Source organism: Ostrinia nubilalis, chromosome 9 (assembly GCF_963855985.1).
Source record: "Ostrinia nubilalis chromosome 9, ilOstNubi1.1, whole genome shotgun sequence".
NCBI classification, from domain to species: domain Eukaryota; kingdom Metazoa; phylum Arthropoda; class Insecta; order Lepidoptera; family Crambidae; genus Ostrinia; species Ostrinia nubilalis.
The window spans coordinates 8961690-8981708 of NC_087096.1; the positions used below are offsets into that span (position 1 = coordinate 8961690).

A 20019-nucleotide genomic window follows, 5' to 3' on the forward strand; every position below is an offset into this window, starting at 1 on the left:
ACGAAAGTATATATGGGTTTGAAAAGTTTCGGATCCTTGAGGAGTTCGTCCAACGACTGTGGTACACGTTCACTGTTACAAATGAAAAGATACGGCCTTCAGAAACTAGGCTTTATTCAACTTAATAAATGAGCTACATTTCTGTTATATAAGATCAAGATATTTCCCACAAAGATGTCACTTGTATCATTCTTAAAGTACCATAGACAATTTGCAACAGAGGAGGTTCATATCATTCTCCCTCGCTATATTTCAATGTCCAGGTACACTTTAGTCATTATCACAAACGAAATCTTCTAGATAGCCTGGTCTTCTGCGAGCCCTGTGGGAACGCCGGCTTAGGTTTGCCTCTGGCTCTTCAGCAACACCAGTTTCTTGACCAAGTTCAGGCTGCTGAACAGATTCAGATTCCTGAACTATTTCATCTAAGTCTGATGGCTCTTCTTGACAGGAATCATCCTCTCCATCCGGTAAAGGAGCCAAATGTCTGTTTGAAACGGTGGTCTCTCTACCATCTTGTAATCTTATATACGAATATGATGGATTTGTTTGTAAAAGTTCGACCTCTTCCACTAAGGGGTCGTACTTTGAAGCACGAACATTCCTTTTCATGAGAGCGGTCCCAGAAGACGATAACCATGATGGTATCGACTGCCCATTCATTGTTCGTCGAGGGTGGAAAAACAAACGTTCGTGAGGAGTGCAATTTGTGGCCGTGCAAAGTAAAGAACGTATAGAATGTAAAGATTCGGATAGCACTTGTTCCCAATCCGTCACTTCCAGGCCCTTAGATTTTAGGAAAAGTTGTACTGTCCTCCACAATGTCCCGTTTAAACGTTCAACTTGTCCATTACCTTGTGGATTATATGGAGTAGTCCGGCTACTTGCCACATTTATAGAAAGCAAGAACTGCTGCACTCGTTCTGACACAAAAGCAGAGCCTCTATCAGAATGGACAAAGAGAGGAGTGCCGAACATAAAAAAAATATCTTTAAGGCATCTGATTACAGTGTCTGCAGATAAATCTTGACAAGGATATGCGAATGGAAATCTAGAGAATTCATCGATAATAGTGAGGATGTATTTATTCTTGCTCTTTGAAGGTAATGGGCCTTTGAAATCAATGCTTAGTCGTTCAAAAGGAGCTATCGCCTTAATAAGCTTTCCTTGAGTTTTGTGAAATTGTGGTTTGATTTCAGCACAAATTCTGCAAGCAGAAGTAATCGCTTTTATATCAGTGACAGAGTATGGCAAATTTTTAGTTCTGATCCAATGAGTCATACGAGTAATACCAGGGTGTCCAAGAGCGTTGTGCAACTCAATTAGTTTATTTGTGACGTTGGTGTGTATCTGAGCACAAACGCGAGACAGTGCATCAGCGGCCAAATTCTCCTTCCCCGGTCTATATATAACATCATATTTGTATGCTGATAGCTCGAGTCTCCAACGCTCTACCTTTTCATTCTTAATTTTGCTTGAATGGTGAGCTTGCAACATAAATGCTACTGACTGCTGGTCAGTGATTAAAATAAAATGCCTTCCTAAAAGGAAGTGGCGCCACTTGCGAAGTGCTTCAACGATGGCACACGCCTCCTTTTCTATTGAAGAGTGGCGTCTCTCAGGTGGAGATAATGAACGAGAAAAGTAAGCTACAGGTCGTTCGTCCTGTGATAAAATGGCTCCAATCGCATATTCTGATGCATCCGTTTCGACAGTGAAAGTAGCTTTAAGATCAATTGCATGTAAACTAGCGTTAGCGAGCTCAGTCTTTAAATTGTTAAAGCTTGATAATGCTTCGTTAGAAAGAGGAAATTCGGTACTATCTATCAATGGCCTCAATTTATGAGAAAAGTTTCTTACCCATGGGCTATAATGTGCAAATAATCCTAAAACCCTTTTGAGTGACATTGAATCTTTAGGCTCAGGAAGATCGAGTAAAGGTTGTATTCTTGATTTGTCAGGTTTGATTGTCTGATTGGTGATGGTGTGACCCAAAAGATTGATGGTTTCCGAACAAAAGGTGCACTTTTCTTTATTCAATGTAAGTCTATACTTTTCAGCCGCCTGTAGAAAGGCATTAAGGTTTTTATCGTGTTCGGCCTTAGTCACGCCACAGATGGTCACATCATCGAGATAAGCATAGGTTCCAACTAAATTTTCCTTTTCTATGATGAATTCTAGTGTTCGCTGGAAAGCGGCTACGCCGTTAGTAACGCCAAATGGGATTCGAGTAAATTCGTACAGTTTTCCACATGCTTCGAAGGCAGTAAACTTCTGTTCTTTTTTCAGTATGGGCACTTGATGATAAGCGCTTTTCAAATCGATTTGACTGAAAAAGTTGAATTTGGAAACTTTTGAAATTATTGAATTTATTTTTGGCAAGGGATAGGCGTCCAGTTCGGTAAAAATATTGATAGTTCTTGAGTAATCAATAACAAGTCGCTTTCTGTGGTTGCCTCCTCCAGCGACGAGAACTTGTGCTCTCCAGGGAGACAGATTGAAGGTCATCGATCATGACCAGTCTCTGGATTCCAAAACTTCTACATTTCAGGATTATGTGTTCCATATCGGCAAGCTCTTCATTGCAATATGTACATTCAGCGCTCGGAATCAAGTTAAGCCTCTTCAGGTGAGTGGGAGCGTGGCAATGGCCAAATCTTAGCCTATTTATTATGGTTATGAACTTCCTGTTATCTATATTCTCATTCCTCCGATGGTACCAAGGTTTGGCGGGCGGGCTTCCTTGGATCTTAGCATACCATTTTCCCTTTTCCATACTAGTAATAGTCCAGTACTCATGCCATATCTTTTTCAGGTCTTGACTGATTGCGGCTTGATAGTCAGTGTGAGGTAACTTCAACAACGTAGAATGGTCAACATCAAAGCCATTCCTTGCAGCCAGATCAACAATTTCATTCCCCCTGATGCCACGGTGCGATGGTACCCAAAGGAAGAGCAGTGTCTTACCAGTAAGTCTATATATGTTATTAATTAATTTCTTAATATCATAAACTATATAATTCAAATTATATTTACAAGAGTTATTTTCCAGAGCTAGTAATACGCTTTTAGAGTCAGTTAGAATAATAATATTGTCAGATGGTGGATTACATGTACAGATATGTTTAAGTGCTAAGAGGATAGCATAACTTTCTGCAGTAAAGATACTACAGTGGCTTTCAATTTTATGACTTTGAGTAAGTTTAAGTTGTGGATCATAAAATGCAGAGGTTACACTATTCTCTTTCTTTGAACCATCTGTGTACACTTTATAATAAGACTTATTTAGAAATTTATTAAGATCAATTTGATTGGAGATCTTTTCCCTTAAAATGGTGAAATTATTTACAACAAGATCTTCATAATTAACTTTGTACATGGGCCATGGCTTATCTTTATACATATTTACAGTGAGAGAATCAATATACAATGCAATTCTTAGTAAGCCCGGAGTGCGTCCAGATATTAACTCATTACCTGTAATTGGAGGAGGAGGAGTAGAGCATATTTGGGAAGATAAGGGTGGCATGATTCTATCTAGTACTGGTTTGTTAGTTGAAGTTATTAGTTTGAGACAAAAATTTGCTGCTAGTTGAATACGTCTCAGTACTAAAGGAGGAATGCATGTTTCACATTGCATAGCATTGATAGGTGTTGAACACATAGCTCCTGTTATTATTCTAAGTGCTTTATTCTGAATAACATCTAATTTCTTTAATAGGGTTGGACTACAATTCATATATGCTAAAGTACTATAGTCAAAATGACTACGCACTAAACTCTTGTATAACATTGATAAAATCTTAGGATCAGAGCCCCAAGTTACACCGGCTAGTGAGCGTAATAAGTTTAAAGCCTTAGAAGAGTTGCGAATGAGAAGCTTGATATGACTTTCAAATGTGAGTTTTTTATCTAGACACACTCCTAAAAACTTTTTTTCCTGAATCCATGGAAGAGGATTATTATTATAATAAATATTAGAATTACACTCATTATATTTTTTCGAGAATAACATAACGCCGCTCTTATTGGGACTAATATCAAGTTTTAATTTACCAGAATAAAAATTATGAATTTCAACTAAAGCTAGGTTTAAACTGTGCACAGCAGTATTTACATTTTTATTTACAGTATAAATTAATAAATCATCAGCAAATTGTAAAAATTTTATATCCCTTTGTGTTAAATACTTATTAATTTGACTAGTGTATAAATTGTACAATAATGGCGAGATCGTAGCGCCCTGCATTGTGCCTTTATATACATATCCGGGTCCATGAAAAATGTTATTAAATTTTATATACATTATTCTTTTATACAAAAAATTGAAAATCCATTTACAGACTACCCCGGGTACTCCAATATCACATAAGATGGCTATTAAAATTGAGGGGACCACGTTATCGAACGCGCCCTGTACATCAAGGAAGACACAAGCTGTAGCAGAGTGACCGTCAAGAGAATTCCTAAGATCTGAGACCAATGCTGTAAAACTTTCTGCTGCACTTCGGCCTTTCCTAAATCCGAATTGTTCATTTGGTAAGATATTATTTGATTCGACATAATAATCTAATCTTGTCTTTAACATGCACTCAAATACTTTACCTATACATGAGGACAGAGAAATTGGTCGATAAGAGTTACAGTCATCAGGAGGCTTATCTGGTTTAAGTATAGGGATGACACATTGAGTCTTCCATGAGTCTGGGATGACCTGTGTTTGCCATAGTAAATTAAAAATGTACAGTAAAAGTTTTTTGGCATTACTATGTAGGCGACGAATAAGTTCATAAGGAATATTGTCTAAACCAGGTGTAGTGTTCCTACGAGACTTCAAGGCAGTCATAAACTCTTCCCAAGAAAAATGTTGAGATAAAAAAGCTGCTTTTTCGTCACCAATTTGACAGAAATATGCTTGCAATAATGAATTATTTACTTCTTTTTCAGGAGGAGATGCAGGGGAATATTTCTCAAAAAAAGAGGGAATCCATTCATCATTCTTCGGCAGTTTAGGAATTGAAACACGCTTAAACCTCTTCATATAGTTCCATACTGTACTAACAGGAGTATATCGATTAAAAGATTCACATAAAGATTTCCAACCTGTTTTCTTTTTTTCTTTAAGAGTTAGTTTTTTAGCAGCATCTAATTTTTTATACGCAATGTAGTTGTCAATGCTTGGATTACGTCTATAAAAATTTAAAGCATCTTTACTTTTTTTAACTGCACTATTACACTCATCATCCCACCAAGGTACAGGCTTTTTCATTAAATTGGGAGAGGTTTTGACTACTTTAGGTACACATTTGTCTCTAATATTAATCAAATGATTATAGAAATCGTCATAAATTCTTAATGGATCTGTATTATCTAAATTAATATTAACTACCATGTTTTCTGTTTCAGTATGAAATTTAAACCAATCAGCTTTATTGTAAATAAATTTGTGTACTGGTTCACCTATCTGATATTTATCAACAGAAGTCTGAATATCTGTTATAGTGGGATAGTGATAACTTCCCATTGGATCATCATAAACTTTCCAATCACATAATGGAGCTACTGAAGGGCTGACACATGTTACATCAATAGCCGAAGGATTATGAACAGATCTACCAACAGTGGTTGGCGCCCCTGAGTTGAGGATACAGAGGTCGCTCTCGTCAAATATATTGTAAACTTCATTACCTCGACCGTTACTAGTAGCACAGCCGAATGCGATGTGGTGAGCATTAATATCACCTGATAGCAAAAGTGGCTTAGGTAGTAAGTTAATAATCTGTTTCAGTTTGCTACCATTAAATCTTGATCTATTTTCTTTAGGTGGTGGACAATATATACATAGAATACTTAAATTACCTATGCCAGTTCGCAGATTAATAGCTACAGGTTGTAGAAAATCATAAAAGGGAAGCTCTATTACTGAATATTTCAAAGTGTCTTTGACTAGGATGGCGACTCCACCCCGGCCTTCTTTTTCTTTACCTATTTTACTAACTAGATTGTAATTATGAATACGAAAAGAACTGTTTTCTTTCAACCATGTTTCGTTTAACAAACATATATCAATATCATTATCAATCAAAAATTTTATAAGCAATGGCTTTTTGTTAATAACACCTTCGACGTTAAATTGAGAGATTCTTATGAAACTTTTATCCATTTAAAGCCCTTTGAAACTTTTTATTAGAATTTCCTGTATAATAGAACTATTAACTGCCCTCGTTTCGTTGCCAATAGCGACAAGGGCGCCTACAAGGGCCTTGCGAATAAAATCATTGTTTAATATTTCATCTATTAATTGTTCATTGGTAAGTGGTTCTTTTTCTTTAACTTCCATCGAGTTAGTTGAAGTGGAAGAGGTCGCTGTTGAAACCGAGCTAGCTTGTGGCTTCCTTGATGCAATAGATTTTAAGTTAGTTTTAGGAGCAGCCAGTAGAGGAAACTCGCTTATGTAGTTTTTGATAACTGGGCTACTCTTAGTAGCCGCTGCACTGCTGGAGACCATATTAGCGTAAGTTAATTTATTTTTTTTATCTTCCATTTTTTGTTTTTTGACAGGACAGTCCCGTGAAATCGCAAGATGAGCTCCTTGACAGTTTATGCATTTGGCTATTTTATTTGAAGTACAGTCAGAAAAATGATGTTCTTCAGAACATATTGAGCATTTTTGCACAGATTTACAAATTTTAGCACCATGGTTGAATTTGAAACACTTGAAGCATTGCAACAATGGAGCGTTGTATGGGAATACTCTGAACCTAAAAAGGTCTAGATACACATGTTCGGGTAAAACAGTTGATAAAAATGTGATAGACACAGATTGGAAGGGCTTTATTTCGCCGTTGTCTTTTTTGGTGAACCTACGTACACCTATGATCTCGTAAGATGACGAGAGTTTCTTAAAAAGTTCCTCATTGCTGATACTAGTGGGTACAAAGCGAAGCACGCCGACTGTTTCTACTGCTGTGGCTGGGATGTATGCCTTGAGTTGGTGTTTGGTTAGGAAGGGATCGTTTTTCAGGAAGTTATTGGCATTACTAGACTGGGAAAATGTGACACATATTTTATTGGCGTTAATTCTTTTAAGATTGGTAATGCCCTTGATTTCATTTTTGAAAAGGTTGGTAGTCAGGATGGGATTGTTGTTCCCGATCTTCTCATTCTCTTTCGTGCTTTCCACAAATACAGAAAACTCGCCACTCACCGTGTTCTCCGCGAATAGCCTTCTATACCCTGGTTTTACGTACGGTTTGTAGAAATCTTCATCTGCACTCGTATAGGTGTGATCTCTATTTGGTGCCTTCCTTTTTTCCTTGCCCCTGGGCGGGTCCTTACCGTCCCCGTCCGGCATAGTCGAGTTTTAAGTTGACTTAACGACTTCCAATAGATAGATAACTATTTATAACACAAAAAGAGAAAAATACAAAATTGGCTTCGAAAATCGCGCCTAGTGCGTTCAAAAGCCCGCCAAAAAAGCGACCTTATCACATAAATCCCTTGACCACAGATGATATTTATTATAATATTTTTGTATTTATAGAAATTAATGTTTACCTCGATCGAGCACGACTCGTATAAACAGGGTGTGTTTTTTTATAGTTGAACAAACAATAAATACAACTATTTTCCTTTAATATTAAATTCACAAAAACAAATCCATACTCAACAGGGATACATGTACTAGGTACTTTAAAATACCTACTCATTCGGTACACGAGACTTGAATGAAAAATCATTAGGCAAGCTTAAATACTGAGAGAACTAGGAGAAATTAATGATCCAAAATGATGAGCAATTTAGGAAAAAGTAATTAGTGTGTCATCAAACAAACAAAAAGCCACTTATTTGCTTTAATAAACTTTATTAATAATACGAACAAATTACATTACAATTTTAGATAATTCGCAATAATATGTTGTTTGTTTTTGTAATTAAAATTAAACGGTAGTAACACGAGCAATATTTTATTGATGTTCTAACAACTTTCAACTACAGTAGTAAGACGGGTAAACACTACCGGTGTTACTACTGGTAGTAAGAATGGTAGTAACACGGACAAAAGGGAAAAATCATTAGGCAAGCTAAATACTGAGAGAACTAGGAGATAAAATATGATGATCCAAAATGATGAGCAATTTAGGAAAAAGCATTAGTGTGTCATCAAACAAACAAAAAGCCACTTATTTGCTTTAATAAACTTTATTAACAATACGAACAAATTACATTACAATTTTAGATAAATTAAGCTACAACACACTAAACAGCCATACAATAAAAACAAGAGTAATTGAATCCTATGAAATAAACAAAACAAAAAATATTAGGCTCTAAATAAATTAAAACTAAAATACATAAATGTTGCTACAATAGACATCGTCTTTAAATATTGAAGAGCATTGAGATATAAGCGCATCTTGTATTGCAAATCTTGGAGGCATTCGTTGACATCCAGCTGAAAGTATATGACCTAAGAACGGATGCTGTTTTGACATAGCCGCGACAAAGGATCCTTCCATCGTGACCGACAGAAAATATGACGCTTTTGGTACAGAATCGACGACATCATGATTAGTGGCATGTGGTAGAGGTAGATTGTTCTGCATTGATTCAGGGAAAAGATATGGTGGCCCCATATTGTCAGAAAATATAGAAAAATCATACAGCAGAACAACTTGCGGACCATCGGATCCATTTCTGATCGGCATATTCACAAAATTTAAAGATGACGTATTCTTTTCTGGCTGTCCGTTTTCTTTTTGTGCAGTATCAAGTTCAAACGACTGTGTTTTATCAACAGAGTTATTCCTCACAGATACGGTATCAGCATTTTTATAGATAGAATCAATTATAGTTATTTCCGAAGTATTGACAAGTTGCATTTTTGGAGTAACAGTCGTAATTATATTGTCGCCTGAAATGTTTTGCGTCTTAAATATAACTTCACGTTTGTTTCTATGTTTTCTTATTACTGGTTCAGAAATTATTTCTTGATTGAATGATAAGGATCTATTTAAAAACGCTCTAGTTTCGTTGAGAATTTGATGCACTATACCATAAAACAATCCGAAAAACTCGTTTTGTTCGTCTCGATCGATATTATTGAGCGTTTTTGCGTATTCTTCAGGTTTGCTTCCCAAATCGTACTGTTTTAATATGGCAGTGATTCTTCGATCAGGCATTTGTCGCCTTTTGTACTGATTACTAAAACAACTAAGATCGATTCCTATTCCTCCATTCTTCCAAACGGAGAAAACTCTCGCGTAGAATGTTAGATAGCCAAGTGGAATCGTTCGCCATTTGTATTTTAGAGGTGTCATTGCCATGAATTTACTCAAAGGCATAATAGTGACGTTCACGTTTTCATTTTTTAAATGAAAATCTCTCAGTTCTTGTTGGTTTATTCCGTCACATATCCCACTTTCTCTGATTGAATGGTGAGGTAGCAATTTGTTCATTAGCCGTGAATGTCGTTGTCCTCTATAGCCGTATTGTACCGAATCGTCTATTAAGAAGAATACGCTGAAGTGTAAGAAAGCATATTGTGTAGCCATGTCGGATAGGTATTCAGAAAATTGGCTGAATTGGACATGTTCTCCTCTTTGCACAATTTGATGGTAGTAGACTTCGCTGTCAGATTTAGATGCGTTGCAGTTGAGAACAAAAATTGGTTGTCTTCGGATCACACCCAACGTGCCCAAGCCGTAGATGATGAGAACAAATATGCCCAGGAGCATTCCCGTCATCCAACACGCGGAAAAAAGTTCTGAAAAGAAAGTTAACAACGCTTTATTTTACAGCTGAAGTATTAGAACTATTAAATAATTTCTCTACGTCTCTCTTAAGTTCGATGACATTACAATTATTTTCATTTATGTAACTTGTACAATAGTTGCACTTACAAAAATTAAACTGTTTGGTACATTTACTAACCTGGCCATCGTTCATACCACGACCTCTTAGGGGCGCATGTGACGTTCCAGCCAGGGGCGGCAGCGGGCTGGGCGGGCGGCCGCCCACTGTCCCCGCCGCCAGTCTCCACTTTCAAAAGGGGGTATTCTTCGTCGTTTTTTCGTGGTGGAGAATCCACCATATTTTTTTCCTGTGAAACAAATCAAGTAAATTATTTTTTGATCACTAATAGTAAAGTTTTAAGTTGTTACTGAGAAGTAAGCTCTTTTCGTAGACAGGCGAAGAGTGCAAAAGAACTCTACCTTTCTCTATCGGCTAGGTATCTTAATCTAGAGGTCGTCTACTGGGCTAAGGGCATCCTACACTACTTTGCCGCTGTCGTCTCTTCGACTAGCTAGGAAGCTATTCAGGAACTCTACCTTTTCTACATGGACCTATAAAAAAAGGCGGACGGAACTCGCGCTACAACAAAACTGTGACTCAAAATTTTGGCGTTTGTCTATTGTGTGAGTGAATTTAGGGATGCCATGTTAGCCAAAACATTTTACCCATTTATTTTAAGAAAAACATAGATCGGCAGATGTTACTTGGAAATGTAGACAGAATTATTCCGTGCCATTTTAAAAGGATGAAAGGTGAATGCGTTGAGGTAGGCGCGAAATTTTCAATGTTCAAATTTTCTTACATTGTTTGCAAGTCAGTGTGTCAGGGTATGTAGTTATGTACATAATGTTGATCAAAAATGATTCACGCAGTTACAAATTACGAATCTTGTGTACATTATAATCATAATCTTATGCATCATCAATATGTTATTTTTATCTCTGATAGATTTTTTTTAACATACAACCTGACACTGACTTGAAATCAATGTAAGAAAATTTGAATTTTGCAGTTCCACATTTTTGGGAAGGATCAAATTTGCCTATGAAAATATATCCCATTAAAACACAATTATTATGATAAATTATTTTATTTCCATAGTATGCGTAATAAATAACTAAAAAGTCCTAAAATTATTATTAATTTCCCATATTTCGGGTAATTTTCCCACGTAAATAACTGAGAACACTGGTCTTTGACGTATTATTTTTTCGAGTGAATGACGTTTGATTTCAATTAATTTCAATATTTTAATGTCGGGAAATAAGTGATTGGATTATTTTGCCTGTGAGGTGTGATTCCTTATTTTTTGTTTGTTCGAACAGAACGGTTTTTACACAATTTCATCACACAAGACAAGTCGTATTCGTGTTGTTTTTTCGCTGCTTAAATGTGTCAACTGTGTGAAGTTTGCACTCGAAGTGGTGTATCAGGGTGTGAATGTGTGCGTGCCGGCCTGTACGTACAGGCAAGCTGGTGTATCCTAATGTCACAGTATTTTGTTGATGAGAATCCGTCCGACTTTTTTTATAGGTCCATGCTTTTCTACCTCTCGAACATGACCGATTTTTAAACAATACATGAACAATAAGTTTCTTTTACTTACTTGTTATTTCTTATTAGACTGTCCGGATGATAAACCAATACTGAAATTAAAATAATCCAGACAAACAACACGAAAAATTATTTTAAATTTTATGAAATCCTCTGAAATTTTGCGTTTCCAATTTTAAACTGAATGTCAACGGACATTTTTCAGTTTATGACATTTATGAACTATTTTATTTCTTGAAAAAAAAGTTTTTATCAATGTTTTTGGTAGTTTGAGAACAAATAATATTTAGAAATAATGATAGACGAGAGATGGCACGTTAAGTTAAACTCCGTTGGTAGTGTTGGTACCACATACACACGTACCTATTTAAGTTGTAAAGGGTGCATTTTTGATGCATAATGTACAAATTCAATGTTTTAAAGGGCATCAGTGTTAGAAGAACCTAACAAGTTTCTAGCTTACATCCACGTCTGGGTATAACTTTGCGACCTTAGTTTGCGACGTGGTTCTTAAAGTTTGTAAAACACAATTAACTGTTCTTAGTCATGGTCTCAGATTACATACCACAAGTTGGTGAGTCATTGATATGATAAAGGGTTACATTAGGTAAGTACTCAGAATACAGAACAATTGTTCCGTATTCTGAGGGTAAGTACTAGCTTTCCGCCCGCGGCTTCGCCCGTGTCGAATTTTTCGGTTCGGCAATAAGTAATGTGGCGTTCACACACACAAATAAACACAAACTTTACCTCTTTATAATATTAGTATAGATTTAAAATTTAGATAGCACGTACCTGAACCATATTTACATTGATCAATAGCCATGCTACCTACTGTTGTACATCCTACCACTTTGATAAAGAGCTATGTAATCTAATCTAATAGTTAATGCAGTGCCGCACTTCCACCTAAAACTGCCCCCTTTGTTCTCACGAGTATTCTTCTCTTTATACTTTACATAACTAACGTTATTAAGTCATTTGTCTAGGCATTATGAACAACACTATACGCTTACCCCTAGGAATAATGGGTTCCGTTCCACCCGAAAAGTTTTAATAGTTACCTACTTACTATAGGTATACTCGTACTTATCGACCTATGAGGGGTGGATGAATAACCAAATTGTATAATGGTGTAACAGCATGTTATAATTAGACCTATCATTATTGATTTGGTGGACAGTTTTTAAAACTTGCCTTGACATGTAATTATTGCTTAGTTTTTAATATTCAGTAATTACGCCGAGAAGCACGCCAGTACGTGAGACAAATCAGTTGTTGAATCAACAAAATTAAGCCGTAAAGGAAAAACATTTTCACGTAGCACATATTCAGTAACGTTTCAAACGCGTTCTTGTACGTATTAATAAAACATGTACTGTTTTTCAAATAAGTTTTTGGGATAAATGGTAAAGTGAGGATACATGGTGTTCACAGTGCATGGAAATTGATATGGTAAGCCTACATATTTTGTAGCCGATATGGAAATCATTGGGGGAGGCCTATTTGGCCTATATTCAGCAGTGGACGTCCTGTGGCTGAATGATGATGAAATACTTCCAAAGTCATGAACAATTTTTCACACAGCAAAAACTCATTCATAACTAATCTTTCCACACTTTTGTTTCAAGTTTGGCATACAAATTTTTGTGACATTTGCGCTCTTTTATGACATTTTAGATTTACTAATTTTTATCCTTTGAATAAACTAGTAAAGGATATATTGATAAGGTGTTTTAATTCTGTCAGGAAACTAATGGATAGTGATGAGTGAGTCGTATAAAGAACAACATCCGTTGTTGTACGAAGACCTGTCTGATGAGGAGCAGTTCAGTCCTCGATACCAGAGACAATTCAGACCTATGGTGTTCAGAGGAAGAAGCAGGAGCAAAGTGAAGGGAGCAGCAGCAGTCATTCGACTTTGGCCAGGTAAAACATGTTTTTAATTAGTTAACTATAGTATGACATGCAACTTAACTCTTGAAGAAGTTTAAGGCTGGGTTGCACCATCTTACTTTGCAAACGAATGTCAAAAGTCTTTGAAACTCCATACAACAATCTTCTCTCTTCATACAAATTAGAATTGGGTCCAACTTGCAGGCCTATACTTATGGCCTAATAGCCAGCTGGACATATATTTTCTGTTCAAAATGTAAAAGGACAATGGGCAAAATGGTACCCGGCTCCAATAGATATTAGTACGAGAGCCCACGACCAAAACCATGTGTCATAGCAATACGGCAAAAACCCTATAGAATCGTTAGATTGTATGATTCTGAACCCGACTAGGTGTGTAGTAACGGTCGAAAGTGTAGCAACTGAGTGGGAGGCCATTTCTGCTGTGTCAAAAAAAAAAGACAGTCGGTATTATAGCAATACGTCTGATAGTGAAAATGTACATAGATATTATAATTGTATTACGAAAAAGTTTGTTTTCAGACATTTTGCGCGTAGCATATAGCCTGTGCGCATTTTTGAAAATGTCAACAAATTTAGCCGACCTGTATCATAGCAATACGGATAATTATTTTTTTTAACTTTTCGTATTGCTGCCATGATTACCAAAAACCTGTTTTCAGACACTTTAGGTGTATCAAAAAGTTGTATGATAGAGAAGGTGCTACACTTAATTTGTCTGATATAAATTTTTTGCACATGTGGACAACTTATTTTATCATGTCCAACAATTTTCAGACATATTGCTATGATACCGATCGGTAAAATTTGTTAACATTTTCAAAACGGTCTCAAAATGTAATGCGTTCACATTTCCGTCTGAAAATTGTTTAGTTCGCATCAAATAACCAAAATTTACTAATAAAAAAGATTTTCAGACGTATTGCTATGAGACATTTTTTTTGTCTCATTTTTAATTTTTTTAAGTGATTTGACGGGTTTGCGCTACACCACTAACGTCTGAAAATAATGTTTCCGGTATCTCAGAACTATCATTCAACTACAGTCTGCAAATCAGACATATTGCTATGATGCAGTACGGTAAAATTCTTTGACAATTTTGAAAATTCGGTCAGATCAAACGCTACGCGGAAAATGTCTGATATTGGTATTTTCGAGTTCAGGATAATCGTATCTATCGATTTGATGCGGTTTTGGCCGTATTGCTATGAGACAAAAATTTTGGTCGTGGGCTCTCGTACTATATGTGTCTATTATCGTTTGAAAGGTCTTACCAAGATGAACAACTTTTACTATGACCACCATCCTCAGATCTGGTTGTGTACGAAGATATCATACTTTTTTTGCAGAATGGTACCCGGCTCCAATAGTTATGTTTGTAGTGTCATTTGAAAGGTCTTACCAATACGAACAACATTTACTATGGCCACTAGCCTCAGATCTTTTTGCGTTCGAAGATAAAGATACTTTTTGTGTGACCTAAGTATCATACAGTATGAAGGGGGACGCGCTCGGGGCAGGGCACCGACAAGATGGTCGGACGCGGTGAGGAAGACGGTGGGCGGGAGTTTGCATCGTGCGGTCCACACAGCTTATGACCGCAGTCTGTGGAGGAACACTATCTGTGGTCGCGATCCTCATCAGTGAGGGAACGAGGAAGAAGAAGAAGAAGTATCATACGTGTCCATCGTATGGTACTTATATTATGCGAGGCAGGAAGGGTTTACTGCTCCAGCATCCTTCCTTAACTCTATAATTATTGATGGGGATAATTGTGAAATAAATATTTTTATTTAAAGAAGTACTACCCCCTTATTAATAAAAAGTTACACTTAGGAAGAGCCTTGGATTAAAATGACATTTCCATACCAAATGACAATTTAAGCCAGAGTTCAACTAGGGTGTAACTTTTATTAATAAAGGGGTTAAAGTTTTATTACTTCTTAAGGGTTTTATTATGGGTTGTTAAAGCAAATAAACCCACAAGACCCAATAAGTCCACCCACAAGATGGACCGACGACCTCATAAAGGTAGCGGGAAGGCGCTGGATGCAGGCCGCCACCAACCGGCCATTGTGGAAATCATTGGGGGAAATGGGGGAGGCCTATGTTCAACTGGACGTCCTATGGCTAAAATTATCATGGGCTAATAGCTTGGGTAGTTCATCGTAGGTATAATCCTTTCCTTTTCAATGCTTCTTTTAATATTAATAGAATGTAGTCATAATACATACTCGTATACATGGATGATTGTGTTATACTTTCATTATAATACTTAGTGGAATTACTGCTTTCAAAACGCGAATTAGAACTGGCCCCATAGCAGAAATTTTCCTACATCTAAAGGCCTTTTAAAATATACAGGGTGTTTGGCGCATCGTGTGCCAAAATGATTTGGCGGATAGAATGGGTCATTTCCTATATTTTCAGCCCCCATAACACGTTCCATGCCAGGCGGCTACTTTTAAATTAATTTTTTTAGTAATTTCACCAAAATACCCAAATCGCATCATTTAATTTCGATTTAAAAAAAACTACTAGGCGCAGCCCTAAAGTAAATATTTTGTTTTGACGTGCATTAATGTAGGGTTGCATCAAATCTAAATTTACTGGCAAATATCATCTAGTTTTTTTTAAATTCAGCTTTGAAGTTTTCCGAAAAGTTAAAAATGGACTGAACATTTAAGTTTACATGGGTATAATTTTTTTTTTAAAAGAGATAGCGATCTTCGGATTTTATCAAAACTTCTCTAGTCTATCCTCATTCAAACGGTATACTAATCTTGTTTAAATAATAACAACAACTTCACAAATTCCTTAAATTAGTGCATTGACTCTACTCGGACTGATTTGCGAAATTTGTGTTTATAGCCCCTTTTTGTGTGAATAGCACGTTAAATACCTACAGGTAAAAATTATGTATCTTATGCAATGTAAAAACCTTTTCCCTATCGTTTTTCAATGTGGATTTCTTGAAATTAAAGACGAAAATAATTATTTTGATCGTTTATTAATTATTACAAATTTTGTTCAAAATGTCCGCCTCGGCAACGTATACACTCAAGACATCTTCTTCTAATTTCGACGGTTGTCGTATGCAGCCACATTTCTCTTTTTATTACTAATAAGGCGTTTTCTATTCGTTGTAGTTTTTCTATTGTTTGAATCCGTTACGTACACCAGTTCTTTAGCTTGTCCCCAGACGTAAAAATCGAACGGAGTTAGGTCTGGGGAACGTGCAGGCCACTGTATAGGGCCATCTCTTCCAATCCACGAGTAGAAAACGCCTTTGTAGTAATAAAAAGAGAAAATTAGAAGAATATGTCGTGAGTGTATACGTTGCCAAGGCCATTTTGAACAAAATTTGTAATAATTAATAAACGATCAAAATAATTATTTTCGTCTTTAAATTCAAGAAATCCACATTGAAAAACGATTGGGAAAAGGTTTTTACATTGCATAAGATAAATATTTTTTACCTGTAGGTGTTCAACGTGCTATTCAAACATAAAGGGGCTATAAACACAAATTTCGCAAATCAGTCCGAGTAGAGTCAATGCACTAATTTAAGGAATTTGTGAAGTTGTTGTTATTGTTTAAACAAGATTAGTATACCGTTTGAATGAGGATAGACTAGAGAAGTTTTGGTAAAATTCTAAGATCGCTATCTCTTTTTAAAAAAAAAATATACCCATGTAAACTTAAATGTTCAGTCCTTTTTTAACTTTTCGGAAAACTTCAAAGCTGAATTTAAAAAAAACTAGATGATATTTGCCAGTAAATTTAGATTTGATGCAACCCTACATTAATGCACGTCAAAACAAAATATTTACTTTAGGGCTGCGCCTAGTAGTTTTTTTTTAAATCGAAATTAAATGATGCGATTTGGGTATTTTGGTGAAATTACTAAAAAAAATAATTTAAAAGTAGCCGCCTGGCATGGAACGTGTTATGGGGGCTGAAAATATAGGAAATGACCCATTCTATCCGCCAAATCATTTTGGCACACGATGCGCCAAACACCCTGTATATTGGTTATGGCTATTGGAGCGGGTACCACTTTCCATACATTTGTGCCCATCATCCTTTGTGTATTCACTTCTTAGAGTTAGTCCTTTAATATAAAATATAGTTAGGTACCTACTAATGTTTTAATAAGAGTGTTTTTTCATGATTGAATTGATCGGATCAAACACACAACGAAAACACCTTCGAAAAAATTAAGGCACATTTTAAAAGTAGGAATAGATCTAATGTAGTTAAATAATTTGTTTACTTACATTTTTCAGAACACTGGTCGTCTTCAGTAGCATACTGGTGGATGGGAATCGGAATGATCGCGCTAATAACCTTCGTGGTGTACAACATTGTGGCCTCTGCGGCTGTCCTACCGCCTGCCACCTACAAGGAAATGCGCATGCGAGCGCTTAACGACGCCGTCACCCCTATACTGGACAATTCCCTAACATTCTTCAATGTTTACATGCATGTATTTATCGAAAATAACCAAGAAATAGATCTGAACAGTTATTTACCATACATCGACATTATAGCCAATAAATATTTAGATTTTAAATATCATCTAATTCTAGTACACAACGACACAACATCAAATACGAATATTCTAAGCGCTGAAGAAAATAATGAAAAAGCATTCGATTCGCTTTGGGCCGGGAACAGCGTACACCAATCCCCGAAAAATAATGTCAATGTTGAACACGTTGCTCTAAGCAAACTTATGGAAAAGTCTCCCCTTCGACATGATTGGAAACATATACCGAAGCAATTTATAGAATTTTTGACAAGAGCTACGTCAATTTGGGACAAAGGCGGCATAGCTTTCAATCCCACAATCCTAACGCCCAGATCACCGCATTCAATTTATATAGAAAAACTTCAAAATATCCTGAAAAACTTTCACCGTGTTGCTAAAAAGACTTTAAATGAACGAAAAGCTATCAAAAACCACCATCCTATTATGAAGAAGAAAGTAAATAACATTCGAGATATAATAGATGCCATGGAACATGATGACGATGATCTTCCTCTACACAGCTCCATAGATTCAGAGGTCAAGAAAAGTGCAAGCGTTGGCCCTAAGCAGTCACGTGATTCTATGCATTCCAATGGGTCTAACACTAGTAATCTTCAGAAACCTCATCCAAAATTAGCTATCATTGACTTCAAAAATAAAACTTCCATGGACAGTAAAAAAGTGCATGATTCACAAGAGACATTAATGATGGCTGAATCAAAAAGCAATTTTTCAATTCAACCAGCAGAAAGTATTAATGGCACGTTTGGAATTCTACCAATGTTTTTGGAATTTTTGTTCAGAAATAAAGCTGATTTGAGTACACCAACGAGTGTAAGCCGCGATGATTCAATAACTGTTACTAGGAAACGTAAACATGTATTACCTGATCATATGAATAGAAGTTTCGATCAAGAGCCTTCTGATAATCTCAAGAAAGAGACCAAGAATTTAGAAGTGGTATTTAATTCTGCTAAACATACCCATGCTGTTGATAATGAAAGTTTTATTGAAACGTCCAAAGCAAATAACGTTAATCAGCTTACTATTGATTTGAAAGGAAATATTGTATCGTCTGAGGTCTCATGTCATGCTTTCTTAGGAACCATGTTTAGTAATGCTGTTCATTCAAACCCTCAAGAGTCTATTACAGATTTTATTATTGCAGAATTATCCATCTTTTGCAGAGGAGTATTATCATCATGCAATGGAATTGACGTGATTTTGCCATAGACTCACCGTTATTGATATACCTACTTTTATTGTTGTACTGTTAAACTATTATGTAAGTTTTTTAATAAAGTAGATTTATCCAATATCATTTCTTTGCAATTGAATAATCATATCCGGATAAAGAAGGAAATAATAAAAATCAATTAATTTAGGCATTCGTATAATTTTAAATACTAAAATTCAGTCGTGCTCAAAATATTGTTCAGTTAGTACAATATTTTGTTCACAAGTTTGAGATTTTTTTATCTTAACATTATGGCAGCTTAATCATTGTTACTCATCTTAAACAACACATTTTTTAATAGACTAGACTAGTAAATCATCTAATAGGTAATATTGGTCTGTTTAATTATTTATCATTCCATAATTATTAATTATACTAAAATATTGTGGTATGTTTAAGATCTAATCTCATGCCATTATGACAATCCTACATTATCTAACTTACTTAGAACTTATTATTAATATGTACAACATGAGTTCTTAAAAGTCGATACTACAAGTACTTGCAAACATTGATGCTTACTAGTTTGTGTCAGTAAATTATACATCCCAATATCACTTGGCTATATTCTTTTTCTCTACAGGGATTTCCCATCGTTCACGCCAACTTTTATCCGATTGCTTGCAGCCCTTCATATGGCTTCTCTTTTCGCAACGTTTGCTTATGGACCAATAGGTGTATCCTTCAGGGCATCGGTACACGTAGCCTCTAATTTTGCCCACTTTCGTTGATTCGCACTTAAGGAATATTCCAGAGCATTCATTTTCTTCGTATGGATAATATCCCACACCAGAACAAGTGTGCTTGCTGCGGCTAGCCTCGATCTAAACAAACAATTTTAACAATTAAAACATTTTAATTTATAGTCCAGGCTCAAATTCAATCAACAGTTAGCTAAACAATGAAAACTGGAACTGGAACTACGAAAAAATACTCTTCAATTTTTTAAATTAACTACAGTCTTATGTAACTAAGTAAAATT

General features: G+C 35.9%; 4 protein-coding genes and 1 long non-coding RNA gene across 5 annotated transcripts in view; 2 read left to right on the forward strand and 3 right to left on the reverse strand.

Moving 5' to 3' along the window:
• Positions 1-182: 182 nt before the first annotated feature.
• Positions 183-2483, reverse strand: LOC135074579 (uncharacterized). Its single transcript, XM_063968919.1, has one exon. It carries the CDS (start codon positions 1906-1908, stop codon positions 271-273), a length of 1638 nt encoding a protein of 545 aa, XP_063824989.1. The 5' UTR covers positions 1909-2483; the 3' UTR covers positions 183-270.
• Positions 2484-2500: 17 nt separating this feature from the next.
• On the forward strand, positions 2501-5098 carry LOC135074580 (uncharacterized). Its single transcript, XR_010257860.1, has 4 exons — positions 2501-2629; positions 2816-2969; positions 4344-4539; positions 4948-5098. It is a non-coding gene; the product is annotated as an uncharacterized LOC135074580 (long non-coding RNA).
• Positions 5099-8229: 3131 nt separating this feature from the next.
• Positions 8230-11538, reverse strand: LOC135074988 (uncharacterized). The gene is made up of 3 exons (XM_063969358.1): positions 11402-11538; positions 9934-10102; positions 8230-9766 (listed from the first exon to the last, which is right to left on the reverse strand). Exons 2-3 carry the CDS (start codon positions 10091-10093, stop codon positions 8346-8348), a joined length of 1581 nt encoding a protein of 526 aa, XP_063825428.1. The 5' UTR covers positions 10094-10102; positions 11402-11538; the 3' UTR covers positions 8230-8345.
• Positions 11539-12429: 891 nt separating this feature from the next.
• LOC135074582 (uncharacterized) lies at positions 12430-19119 on the forward strand. The gene is made up of 2 exons (XM_063968921.1): positions 12430-13278; positions 17556-19119. Exons 1-2 carry the CDS (start codon positions 13116-13118, stop codon positions 19031-19033), a joined length of 1641 nt encoding a protein of 546 aa, XP_063824991.1. The 5' UTR covers positions 12430-13115; the 3' UTR covers positions 19034-19119.
• Positions 19120-19176: 57 nt separating this feature from the next.
• LOC135074581 (mucin-22-like) overlaps positions 19177-20019 on the reverse strand; it is a 31902-nt gene continuing 31059 nt past the window's right edge. The window contains exon 5 of the mRNA XM_063968920.1: positions 19177-19861. Coding sequence (XP_063824990.1) covers positions 19592-19861 — 270 coding nt within the window. The 3' untranslated portion in view covers positions 19177-19591. The remainder of the gene's footprint in view (positions 19862-20019) is intronic.